The following is a 12738-nucleotide window of genomic DNA, read 5'->3' as shown; positions in this document are numbered from 1 at the left end:
AAATATCAACAGATAACTCCAAACAGGTTGTTAACTGCTGTAAACTAATGTCAGAACACGTGCAAGAAATTTTCAGCCGCACTGCCGAAACTATACACACTGGTTGATGAAATAAACATACGAACACAAAATATCCATTCAAGCAATGTGCCCTAGCTCAGCTATGGGGTTACCGTAAGCACAACCAGTCTTCAGTCACTGTATTTATGTTAACCAGCCACAAATCAGAGAGACATAAAAGTTAAAATAATAATTTTATGGAAAGGGGAATTGTATTCATGGCAATCCCAATGAGGCTAAAACCATCCGTTCTGCCATGGTACACTGCAATGCAAAAATGGAACTTTCTGTTTGCTTTTTCAAAGCAGGGAGTTTATATGGCAGCTGCAACAGATGTTCTCAAGGAGGAGACCAAAGTCTCATGTCAAGGAGTTCACATTCTGTGCAACATCTCACACACGCTTTGCGCTTGCCCTGAACCAGTCTTCATGGCCTTTTTTTAACAAGTAAGCCTATGTGCTAATGACTATTTATGACTTCATCCCACTCACTCTATGGAGATGGTCTGTCTAAACAGTCATGGTATGAACAAGTGCCGGCGTGAGAAACAATCCTCTGTATCTGACATACCATTTGGCTGAACTCCAGTAGGTAATTGCTAATATAAAGGAAAGACTTGAATAAATGATGGGTATGAATATATATTGAGAACAGGTGTTTCCACACAGCTTTGGCTCCCGATTAGTTTAATGAGTTAACGTCCCTACATGTCTGGAAATGTGTTAAATGTTTCATAGACTCCCTCATCCATCATTTGGCTGCTTGGGATCTTAGCATTGGCAATTTTGGGAAGGGGAGGTGACTGCTGGGCACGCTTGGCATTATTACGTTTGTGAATATTTTACATGGATAATTAGTCCGTGACTTGCTGAACTCTAAAATACATCAGCTAGTGTTAGAAATTAGCATGAAAACGTTTTAAGTCAAATAAGAAATGTATTCGCTGGAAGGGTAAGGTGACCAGATTTCTGAAATGCAAACTGGGAACATTTCCAGATACGCAGTCATTATATCATAAAAATATCCAATGTTTTTAATCTATGAAATAGAAAATGGGACAATTCTAGTTTCATGTATTTTGACCCTGGAAGTTGTTGTAATGTAATACACTACAGTGAATTTCCAACTAATACAATTGAGTACAGAGAGAGAGAGAGAAAGAGACGGCTGCTCTCAGTATGTGGGTGGATGAAAAAGTGTCACTGTGAAGAAAATGTATTCACTAGCCTGCAAGTAGATTGTAGGCCTTTGTAAATCAGCTATCGTTCACCTGGTAGAATGATTCCTAAATGCTGTAACCCCACTCCTGCTTTTTTCCCTGGATAACCTCCTGGCTTGAAAAAAATGTTTGTGGTGATGCTGATTGACACTTGACAGTTTTACACAGCAGTTTTCTCTTAAACTAGGAGAACAAGAAGTTAGTAGAAGAACAGGAGTGACAACAAGCTGCTAGAGCAAGCAGCCAGCCTCCTCTGTTTGCCAAAACAAGCACAATGTGAGACGTCTGCCCGCCTGCTCTGCTGCCCGCTCTTTCTGAGGACTTTCTAGTTTTTATAGATTGGTATAGATGTTGCTGGTGCCAGAGTCTTTAGTTTTTCACCTTGAGAGCCTTCTAGTGCCAGGTCTTCTGTTTAGTGATATTTTAAATAGAATATGCCAAGGATATGATTTAGAAATCCCAGGGATTTCTCACTTTTTCTGTTATTATGTAACCTATACTACATACATACATTATATATTAAATATCCATGTCCAGTTAAACAAAACATGGTGGTCCGAGAGCGGACAAGAAGTGGCACACCACCACCAGTGCTGCCGATCAAAATCCACTGGTGGATTGATATATGCTTGGGGATAACGTGACTTAAGTTGATGAAAAAAAAACAGGTTTATTCACATCAGGTTGCATTTGTTGTGATTTTATTACGTGTAACCCTGACAACCTCAGGTTTTGAACCCACAGCTGTTAATAACTCCTCCCTTGATTAGAATGTTGAGTAATAAGCATATGGAAACGTACACACACTTGCATTACCTAGAATTTTCATGAAATATCCAAATCCCAGCTACTGGAGGCTTCACCCTGTTTGGGTTTAGGGTCAGTTTAGCCTACCCTGTAGCCTAAGGATGTGAGTATGCATATCCTTAGAAGAAATGTGCTTGTCACAGGAAAACATGTTTATACTGTAGGCCCATAGTCAACCCACTAAACGTATGTATCTAATGAATTGTATTATGCAAAGAAAGACGAAGAACTGACCGTAAACAAAAATATCAAGATGTAGAATATGATGGTAGGCTAGTGGTTCCAGTGGTTAAAAATAGACCTCAAACAATGGCCACATCAGACATCTATACAATGTCTTATGCAAAGCAAGAATGTGACAAAGTCACCAGGCTTCAACCGTCTAACATAAAATAGCCTACTGTAAGAAATGTTTAGAAAGGCATCTAAAATAAAATTACCCACTGCAAGACATGTTTAGGTTATTATATTGATTTACCCTAGGGGTGATCATTGAATAAGTGAATCGTAGAGTGATTGTCGCCACTGTCAAGGTGAAGGCTACTGACTGCATTGCAGAAATACAATTTTAGAAACAAGGAAAGTAGTCCTGTGTTGATCTGTGTGACATAGGCTTGTGTTGTGCACTCCAATACTACAGATGGCAGTCTAAACAGTTACACTTTGTAATGATTTCATAGAAGAAGAATAGGCTACACCGGGAAGAATCTGTTAAAGTTGCCAGCTAGCTAGATTAACCAATCTACCCTAGCTGACTGAGCTGAAAACTATGTAAACACAGAGATAAAAAAAAAAAAAAAAAAAACAACTCGCTCCCTCGTGTACCACCTATTTAGACAGCCAGAACATTGCAATCAGGTCGATAACGTTAAGCTAGCCAAGTAGTTGGCTTTTTGAACCTAGCATTGTCTGCTTACTTGAAGATTCACGTTAACTGTCTAGCTCACAGTGGGACTGTTATGTTGTCTTTTGAGGACACTGTTTAACTCTCGGAACGATGTCTGTGAAGTTGGACGAGCAACATGAAGACGACGAAGAAGAACCGGAGGGTGAAACATTAGAGGGCACCTCACACATAGGAGAAAAGCCTTTTTTCCACCTAAGTCAAAGAGCCTATGGAGAATCAGTGCCGTTTTCACTGTCGAAGTATGTGCAAATCCCATACACAATAAACAGATACCTGCGGGACTATCAACGAGAAGGTGTGAAGTTTATATTTAACAACTATGTCAACTCGAGGGGATGCATTCTTGGTGATGACATGGGTCTTGGAAAAACCATACAAGTAAGAATGGCAGCATTATTGCACAACTGCGCAGCTTCATATGCTGTTCTACCAAGATTAATCTGATTTTGTTTTTCTCTGTTCTGTATTTTCTGTATGTCCAGGTCATCAGCTTCTTGGCTGCTGTATTGCACAAAACAGGGACATGGGAAGATGTTAAGAAGAATATTCCGCATTTCCTGCTGTCCCAGAAATCAGCAGAGCAAGGCAAAGTAAAGAAGGTACCACCAGCAGTGAGGCTCTTACCCACACCTCCTATCTCTTGTTCCTGAGGTGTATTTGCACTGGTTGGCCCTATGTTATTAGTTTTTGTCTTCAGTATGGCTGTTTGTTCGATTGCAGGTCTTTCTGATTATCGCCCCACTCTCTGTTCTGTACAACTGGAAAGAGGAACTTGAGACATGGGGTTATTTCAAAGTGGCTGTTGTGCATGGCGTTGAGAAGGAGGATGAATTGGCTCGTGTGAAGAAAGGAAGATGTGAGGTTGCTCTAACTACCTACGAGACTTTTCGACTTGGCCTTGATAAGTTCAACAGGTAAGAGGTTCACTCTGTCCAACATCAGTTTTGCACCAACAAGCGATTCTTTCTCAAAATCAATTCAGGCTTTTTATTGTGCTTCACTGCAGAAGCAATTCAGACATTATGCCACAGTTGTGCTCAGTAGTATCATCTTAATGTTATTTTGCTTACAGTATTAAATGGGCTGCTGTCATCGTGGATGAGGCTCACAAAATAAAGAATTATAAGTCTCAGATAACCAAGGCGATGAAAAAGATGAGATGCAAAGTGCGAGTGGGACTGACAGGAACCATATTACAGAACAACCTGGAGGAACTCTACTGTGTCATGGACTGGTAGGTCGAGGTCACAGCTGTGTGTGTCATCTCATGCTCGAAGAGTTCCTGAACTATATATCTGAACATACCTTAAAGGATTTAAAACAAAAGATTGATTAATTTATTTTATATACGGTCTCATTTTCCTCACAGTATATCTGCCTCTTTTATTATTGTTCAAATACCAGGGCTATTCCATGGTGCCTTGGTAATTTCCGGCAATTCAAGAAGAAGTTTGCCGACCCTGTTGAGCATGGGCAAAAGCACAGCGTCACAAAGCGCAATCTGGCCATGGGTCGCCAGGCCGTACAGGCTCTGGCCCAGAGGCTCTCTGGGAAGTTTCTGAGGAGAACCAAGGCCATTATCAGCAGCCAGCTACCAGCTAAAGATGACCGGGTGAGTTTGGTCATTTCAATGAGTCTTTTTGTAAAATATATATATACTGAATATTATGGATCCAGACAGTTTTCGACAATTTTAATGGGCTACTTTATATTTGTGTTTTACACCAGTGACATTGTGTTTGGTACTTGGAATTAATTGACTAATTACCATATACTTTTTAAGCACACTAATTAACACTAATTAATGCTACTACCCTAATGCTATGCTCACTGTCTAAATGGCCTCCTCCAGGTGGTGTACTGTTCTCTGACAGAGTTCCAACAGGCAGTTTACATTGCTGTGCTTGAATCAGAGGATGTGATTCTGTTAATGAGGAGTGGCCACTACTGTAGCTGTGGCAGCAAACAGCCCAGGAAGAAGTGCTGTTACAAGGTGTGTTTTTTTTTAGACTTTTCAAAGATTTCACTTCCACTGTATTGCTGTTGCCATTGTATTTCATACACTGCCTTAGAAACATGGTGGTCTTGAATTGATGAAGTGTGTATAATCAGTCTGCACATTACTTCAGATTTACAGTATTGTTATTCTCAAGTTGTCAGTGTCTACAACAAAGCAATGTCAATGATTTAGAGTCTAAAATAGTTCTGAAAGATGTCTGCATTAAGAGCTGGTAGTGAAAGACTGGCTTATTATGGGAAATTCAAGTGCCCCCCACAAAGCTTGTTATCCCAGTTCTCAATTACTTAAATTCAGAGGGCACATGATAGCTTGTGCCACTCTCAACCATTTTGTATAATTAAACAAAACTATAGGCACACCAACTAATAGCTGCTGTAACACCAAGAAAGGGACTCCTTCAAGGCAGAGTTATTGCCCTGGGTTAGTCGCCTCACCTTTAAGACTTCTCCTATATGGTTTTAAGCCAAAGGAACTGCTGCTCTACTGATTATGAGAAAGATAAGATGTCTCTTTTGTATTTCTTGCGCTTTTCACTAGACAAATTCGAAAGGGATGCGTGTCTCTGAGCTATACTTCAGTTATCTGGCCATTCTCAGAAAGGTTGCTAACCACGTTGCCTTACTTCAGTCCAAAGAGGGCACAAGCAAGAAACAGGTAAGCCTCTCAAAAGTTTTTTTTTTTAACAAAATTGACGATAACAAAGTACTGCCAGGGTTTAAAGAGGGTTTAAACATGTGCTCACTGTTTTTATTTGGTTTTGTGTTCATAGGAGGCATGCATCAACTCTGTTTGCGAGAAAGTGTTCCAGAAGTTTCCAGAGTTTGCGGAGCGGTGCAAGCAGGCAGCCTTTGAGGCTATTTCAGACCCCATGTACAGTGGGAAAATGAGGGTCTGTCTCCATTTTTACCATGAACATGATCAGATCAAGATAACAAAAATGGATACTTTGCTATGATTTTAATGATGTCAGAATGTCACATTAGCAGGTTTTATAACTTTACTATGTATTTTAGGCTAACACCGAAGATTATGCACACACATATTTTAATTTAATTTAATGTTTTAATTCAGCTTTTCAATATTTGTTAGGCTGAAGTGTGGTTTTATAAATCATATCATCTCTCTCAGGTCCTACAGAAGTTGCTGAGACACTTTCTTCCGAAAAAGGACAAAGTGCTACTATTCTCTCTTTCAACTAAGGTATCTGCTTAAAAGGAGAAAAAAAAAGAAATATTCTGCATGCCTCTCTGAAAAATGTAATTGGACTAATCTTGAAATTCCTCAGCATACTGAGGTACACAAATAAGGTAGCAGTATCTTCCCCATCATGAAATATGAAAAATTGGATCTCATCCCTCAGTGTTTATTTGATTACATTACGGAGAGAAAGGCCTTGTTATGGTGACATGACTGACCTGTCACCAAAACATTTAGCAGATAGTCTTCTTTTGCCTGCGGCAAAACTATACAGCGAGTCTTATATGTGGAAGTTCAGCTTGGGCACAAAAGGATTATCAAATTAGCAATTTGTATTGCAGAAGATATTCAGAGTAATTCAAGTTGAAATGCCTGCTCGAGGGAATTCATAAAAAATGAGTGAGAATGTGTTTATAGTTTAATGTGTAACAGAATTTCTATTATGTGAAAAGTCATTTTAGTCAGTCAGTGCTTTGCTATAAACATATCTGCTATGCTTGAATTCCCTGTAGTTGTTAGATGTGCTGGAAAGTTACTGCATGGCTGAAGGATTGGAGTACCACAGGCTGGATGGCAACACCAAAGCAAAAGACAGGATGAAGATTGTGAAAGAGTTCAATGCTTCTAAGAGCATCAATCTCTGCCTGGTGTCCACCCTGTGAGTAACAACCGTGCTGTTGTAGCATTGCCATTTATATGTGTGGGATTGCCGTCAAACGACTATACTGATAGATAGGTAACAAATTTGACAATTGAAGCTGCTGTTATTATGTGATGTTTCATTTGAAGGAAGTAGCCTTTTAGACCTGAACAATCCAGTATGAATGTATTTGTATTGTACACGTCGCTTAAAGGGTTTGTTGCTTTTCTGCACCCTTAGGGCTGGTGGGCTTGGTCTTAACTTTGTGGGTGCAAACGTCGTCATCCTCTTTGATCCAACATGGAACCCTGCCAGTGATCTCCAGGCTATAGACAGGTAAGCAGTTTCACTGAATGTTACGCCATGGGTGTTCCATCCATTCGACATAAATGCATTAAAGCAGTGAGATTTAAGCAATAAGCCCCAAGAGGCCGTGCTTTGCGCTGATTTTAGAACAGGTAAGGGAGTTGTTAGGCACGACGCGAAGCGGAGTGCCGTTAAACCCCCTTACCTGTTCTAAAATCAGCGCAAAGCACGGACTCGCGGGGCTTATTGCTTTTCTAAACCTGTTACTACACATATTTGATATGGTTTCATAAATAAAGACAATTCAATTTAAGAAACAATAGTTTAATGATAAACCGTCATTCTTCCGCCACTAAAAATTATAGTTCCTATTCCTAAATAAATCGTTGCCACGCAACCCTTGAAGCAACGCAACAGCCAGATGGAACACTGGGTATGAAATGCGCTATATGAATGCCTTGCCATTCGCTGCGCAGTAATATGGAATGTAATCAGGTCAAATTGTAAGGTAATGCTGGATTTTACAACGGCTTTTAGCCAATCACAATCAAGGATTTGAACAATCAGGTTTAGAAATCATGTTTGTCCACGACCCTTTAGGGGATCAGAAGCAGAAGTGGTCCTGGTTGGATGACTGACACAGGCCTGTGTGTGTTTGTGCATGTGTGTATGTGGGTGTGGGCATGTGCAGGGTGTATCGCATTGGCCAGTGCAGGGATGTGACCGTGTTCAGACTCATCTCCTTGGGAACTGTGGAGGAGATCATATACTTGCGCCAGGTGTACAAACAGGTAAGATGCACTTTAAATTAGGTAAGTGATTGAGAAGTGAAGTCACTCATTCTATAGATGACTTCCACTGTAATCAGACCTGTGAATTCAGCACTTGTTTAGATTACAGATGTCTGTTTCCTCAAAGCATTTGGACTTCAGTTTGTTCGTCCTCATACCATTACTGTCTGTATTCTTCCATGCCAGCCAGTTGTGTGTCAGACTTCAATAGTCCATCCATCCTTTTCCTCTTGCTGTCTGTGTTCTTGCAGCAACTGCAGTCCTCTGTAGTGGGCAGGGAGAACTCCCGCCGTTACTTTGAGGCTGTGCAGGGTACCGACGGCCAGTCGGGGGAGCTGTTCGGCCTGCGGAACCTCTTCCGCCTGCAGTTAGATGGAACGTGCCTTACTCAACGCATTCTGGAGGTATGCTACCACCTTCTGGTTGACAGCCTCTATTACAATGGATTGAAGACAAGACCGAGACAAAGTAGGGGCATGACATTGTCAGGAATGTGACTATAATTTGTGGCACTTTTCATTTTGAAATTTACTGGGCTGTGATGCTTGTATTAAAAAACAAGATATATTGTCTAATTTTCTTCTGTCTAGATGCAAGTTGACAAGTTTATAATCCTAGATTCAACCATAGTGATTTTGTTCGAGTGTAAGAGCCACATATGCATTTCATTATGGTTTGGTTGTGATTTAAACTGCCATTTTGATTTATTGGTGAATCAAAGATGTTGTTCTGCATCTCCACCCTTCATTTGAAACTTTCAACGGCGTAATGACATCCAGACATCATCAAACGCCATCTGAGGACAGCATCCAGTTGAGACTTATACTCCATAATAGACTAATTGCAGATGAACTCTGTAAATAAATATAGTGAAAAGAGCCTGTTCTTTGGGCTTAACCCCTTAGTCAGGCGAGGTAAAGCTGGTATTTTAACCCCCCCTTTTTACTTCCACTATAGTAAAGATATTCCTACAACACAAAAGATTAAATTCCTTCTCAGTGATGATAAGATGGTAGACAAAACATGCGGTAAACACTCAAGGGCACTCTTCTGTAGACTCAATAAAGATGTCTGAATGTAATAGACTGCAGGGATAGAGGGAGCTACTCCCAGATTATACATAGATAGATGGAGGCCAGCTGCTGTGGTCCAGATGAATAGTCTTGGTGATCTCTTATTTTGGTGGTAAGAGCTGGTCTGCTATAAATGTGTGATCTAAAGTGTTATAAATATTATAATACAATTCAGGCCACACAACATGTTATTGGCATTAGGTATGTGAAAACCATTCTTACCTTATCTGTTTTGGCATTTGTCCTTTTTTAAATTGCTGTGGGTGTTTTTTTTTTTTATTTCTCTTACAGTTGATGCATGTGCTTATATACTTACAGCAAGTGTCATTACATGCTGCTGCTGCTGACAGGGGGTGTGTGTGTGTGTGTGTGTGTGTGTGTGTGTGTGTGTGTGTGTGTGTGTGTGTGTGTGTGTGTGTGTGTGTGTGTGTGTGTGTGTGTGTGTGTGTGTGTGTGTGTGTGTGTGTGTGTGTGTGTGTGTGTGTGTGTGTGTGTGTGTGTGTGTGTGTGTGTGTGTGCGCGTTTGCGTGTGTGTACAGCGTGAAGGCCGCATAGAGGCTGGTGTGATGACTGCCAAAACTGCTGGTGAGGAGAGGCCGCCTGCTGTGAGTAACCTCTCTTCTGCACTCCCTCTCTGCTCCTGTCTCTCAGTTCCTTCACTGCCTCCAAATAGGAAACAAGCATGTCTGCTCATAAATACTCGTAATTTAAGGTCTCAGTTTGAACACGAAAGCCTAACTTGATATTCCCTCCTGTAGACATGTTTAGCCTTGATTGTTATGATTAGGAAATAGGAACTCAAAATCTGATCAAAGATTCATGCCAAATTTTGAGGCCACTGACTTGCATAAGATTTATAAATCTGTCGAGTGTTCTCATCCAAAGTGTTTTTGAAATGAACATGAGCAAAAGCCATTATCAATTAACCAAGTGCCATGTAGTGCGTGTTGCGTTGCTACTCTTGTAAGCTGTATATGCTTAAGTGTGTTATGCAGCTGATAAGTTCTCTATATTACAGGGCCAGACGGATCTAGGGGCAAAGGGTCCCACGGAGCAGCGGACAGCTGGGCAGGCCAACTGTAACCAGGCCGCGGTGGCAGTGCTGGATTTCAGCAGCGACAGTGAGGAGGAGGGGGAGGCGGGCACCTCTAGGGCGTCGACTGCTGCCAACACGGATGGGGCGCAGGGCCCCGCTGCAGGCCACGGCTGCCTGAAAGAGAGCTTCACTGAGCTGTTTCTGCAGGGCCTGGGCCCCGTGGACGTCAGAGAGACTAGTACCCGCCAAGGTGACGAGGGCTCCAGAGACCCTGATGAGGACGACTGGTCTCCTCTGGACATTTCTGATATGGAGTTTGAGGAGATCTCAAAAAGCCCAGTAGCTGGCACATCCAGATCCCCAGTGCACAAGAAACCTGAGGAGAAGACAAGAAAGACGGCAGAATGGGATGTCGTTCCGGAATCGGATGAGGACGACCAGCAGGTGCACTACAGCGAGGAGTCTGAGTCCTTCCTGGATCCACAGCCCATCCCTGTGAAACACCCATCCAGAAACCACCTCAGAGCTGGTGGAAAGAAAGTCATGAGGAAACAGAAGACAGAGGACAGGATAGAGAGCTTCAGTTCATCAGATGATGACACGAAGTTTGGACAGGGCCAGCTGACCACCCCGAACAGGACGAGTTCTGGACGAGGTACTTTCACCACACTGAAGAGCAAGCAACTCCAACAGACTAGCACAAGCAGAGCGAGACAAGGGGGAGGAACATCAAATGTGGCAACCATTGATGCACTCTTAGGTAAAGAATCAACTGTGAATAAAATGTAAATATTTTCTCTCTAACCAAGGTGCCATAGGGGTGAACTGGGCTCAAAATGATAGATGAAATTGGGTATGATGATGGTGGTAATAGTGGTGATGATGGTGGTGATGATGGTGATGGTGGTGATGGTGGTGGTGATGATGATGATGATGATGATGATGGAGGGGATGATGATGGTGGTGATGGTGTGATAGTGGTGATGGTGTGATGGTGGTGATGATGATGATGGTGGTGATGATGTTCCATGCTCTCTTCTCTTTATCCCTGTCTTAGGTGGGCTGAATGAGGTGAGCTACACTCACTCCAACCAGAGGGTGGTGGGCTCCAGCCGGGCGGAGAACTACATCAGCAAGGCTGCAGTCAGAGATGTGTTTGAGCGGCAAGGGTACTCTCAACTGCCCGCTCACATGCTGCTCGAGTCCGAAGAGGTAAAACGTCCTCAAAAGCCCCTTTGATAAACCGAGTGAGAAAACATTATGCCCCAACACATTTGCGAGACTCCATGGATGAAAGATTGTATGCTCTTCGTGGTTTTAGTGGTTTTGAAAGTTGAAGAGAACCCGAAATGATCAGTCATGGGACATTTATAGAGAGGGTGGAAAGAATCTATTTCCACAGATCAGTATAGGTTGTGTGAGTTGTGGTGTCTCGACCATCCATCGGTTCCCATATAGCAGAGCAAACACCTTCAGCACCATGGAGAGTACCACACTCACGCCGTAAACCCTTGGGCGGGGTCCTGGCAGAACAGGACTACGCCTGGGAGATGGTTGGTACCATGGAGAGCGCCACTGGCACACAGGTGTGGCTGCAGGTGTTACCAATGGACAATCTGCCTCAGCCTACTAAAGGCTTAGAAGAGGGATTTTAATGGTGTCCGGGGGACTGAGGAGATTAAGAATCCAAGCTGATCCGTGAGGACGGAAGGGCTCATTGTGTCTCTCTATAAAGGCTGTAACTGTGTTCCCAAGCTGGGTATTTGGTTGCTACTTTTTGGGTTTGAGACGTATTTGTTTTTCTGAATGAAATCAGCATGAGCCTGAAAATCTAAGGCCCAATCTCAATACTTCCCCTTACCCCTTATCTTTCCCCTTACCCTTGAAGTTGCGCGTTCATGTGAGAGCTAGTGGTGTCTCAATACCCAATTTGATCAAGATTAAGGGGTAAGATTAAGTGGTGTATGGCCCTCGTTTTTAAGCTGATCGGAGAGCTACCTTGCTCCTCCAAGGGCTATCCCAGAGCACACAGCGAAACCAGCTCGGGAATTTTTTTTTTAAAATGGCTGCTTGAAGCGAGGAATATTTTACATGAATAAAGCTATCTACACAACTTTTTATATGTTTATAATGACTCGGTTTGATCTGAAATGTGCTACACGAACTATGCATAGTATTGTAGGTCTTAACTGAAGCTTTCAAACGGTAGTTTTAGGTTACAATTAGCGCGTATGCCACCACTTCATTGGATTACATGGTAGCTTGCTAGGACTAGCCTGACTCCATGCATGTGTACAGATAACTTTATTATCCACGAATTACGTTTGATATCTGTGAATGACAGCACTTGCTTTGGAGACATCGATCCGTGCTTTACATGTACCGTCCACAAAACAATTACGACAGTCTAGTTTTGTGCTCTATACAGTCGTATATATATTTGCAACCATAATTGAAACTTTTTTTTAAATCACTAGTTTCATAGCTCATACAGTCACGCATATCTACAGATAACTTATCCGCGAACTCCGTTTGATATCTGTGAATGACAGACAGCACTTGTTTGAAGACATCGACCTGTGCTTTACATGTACCATCCTGTATTATCCAGCGACGCCAAGTGACGTACCCGAAAACGAGTGGCGTCTCATTTCATAGGGGAAAGTTTTCAACCCTTACACT

At 42.2% G+C, this 12738-nt stretch overlaps 1 protein-coding gene across 1 annotated transcript in view; it reads left to right on the top strand.

The window, feature by feature from the left end:
- Positions 1-2943: 2943 nt before the first annotated feature.
- The window catches only part of ercc6l2 (excision repair cross-complementation group 6-like 2), a 15822-nt gene continuing 6027 nt past the window's right edge, over positions 2944-12738 (top strand). Inside the window, exons 1-16 of the mRNA XM_080839851.1 lie at positions 2944-3371; positions 3476-3592; positions 3714-3907; positions 4066-4227; positions 4398-4605; positions 4846-4986; positions 5551-5667; positions 5783-5902; positions 6142-6213; positions 6723-6868; positions 7091-7186; positions 7848-7947; positions 8199-8351; positions 9560-9625; positions 10039-10816; positions 11114-11268. Coding sequence (XP_080695977.1) covers positions 3084-3371; positions 3476-3592; positions 3714-3907; positions 4066-4227; positions 4398-4605; positions 4846-4986; positions 5551-5667; positions 5783-5902; positions 6142-6213; positions 6723-6868; positions 7091-7186; positions 7848-7947; positions 8199-8351; positions 9560-9625; positions 10039-10816; positions 11114-11268 — 2913 coding nt within the window. The 5' untranslated portion in view covers positions 2944-3083. The remainder of the gene's footprint in view (positions 3372-3475; positions 3593-3713; positions 3908-4065; positions 4228-4397; positions 4606-4845; positions 4987-5550; positions 5668-5782; positions 5903-6141; positions 6214-6722; positions 6869-7090; positions 7187-7847; positions 7948-8198; positions 8352-9559; positions 9626-10038; positions 10817-11113; positions 11269-12738) is intronic.

The sequence above is a fragment of the Sprattus sprattus genome (assembly GCF_963457725.1).
Source record: "Sprattus sprattus genome assembly, chromosome: 5".
Classification (NCBI taxonomy): domain Eukaryota; kingdom Metazoa; phylum Chordata; class Actinopteri; order Clupeiformes; family Clupeidae; genus Sprattus; species Sprattus sprattus.
This window is presented reverse-complemented; position numbering and strand designations above follow the sequence as displayed.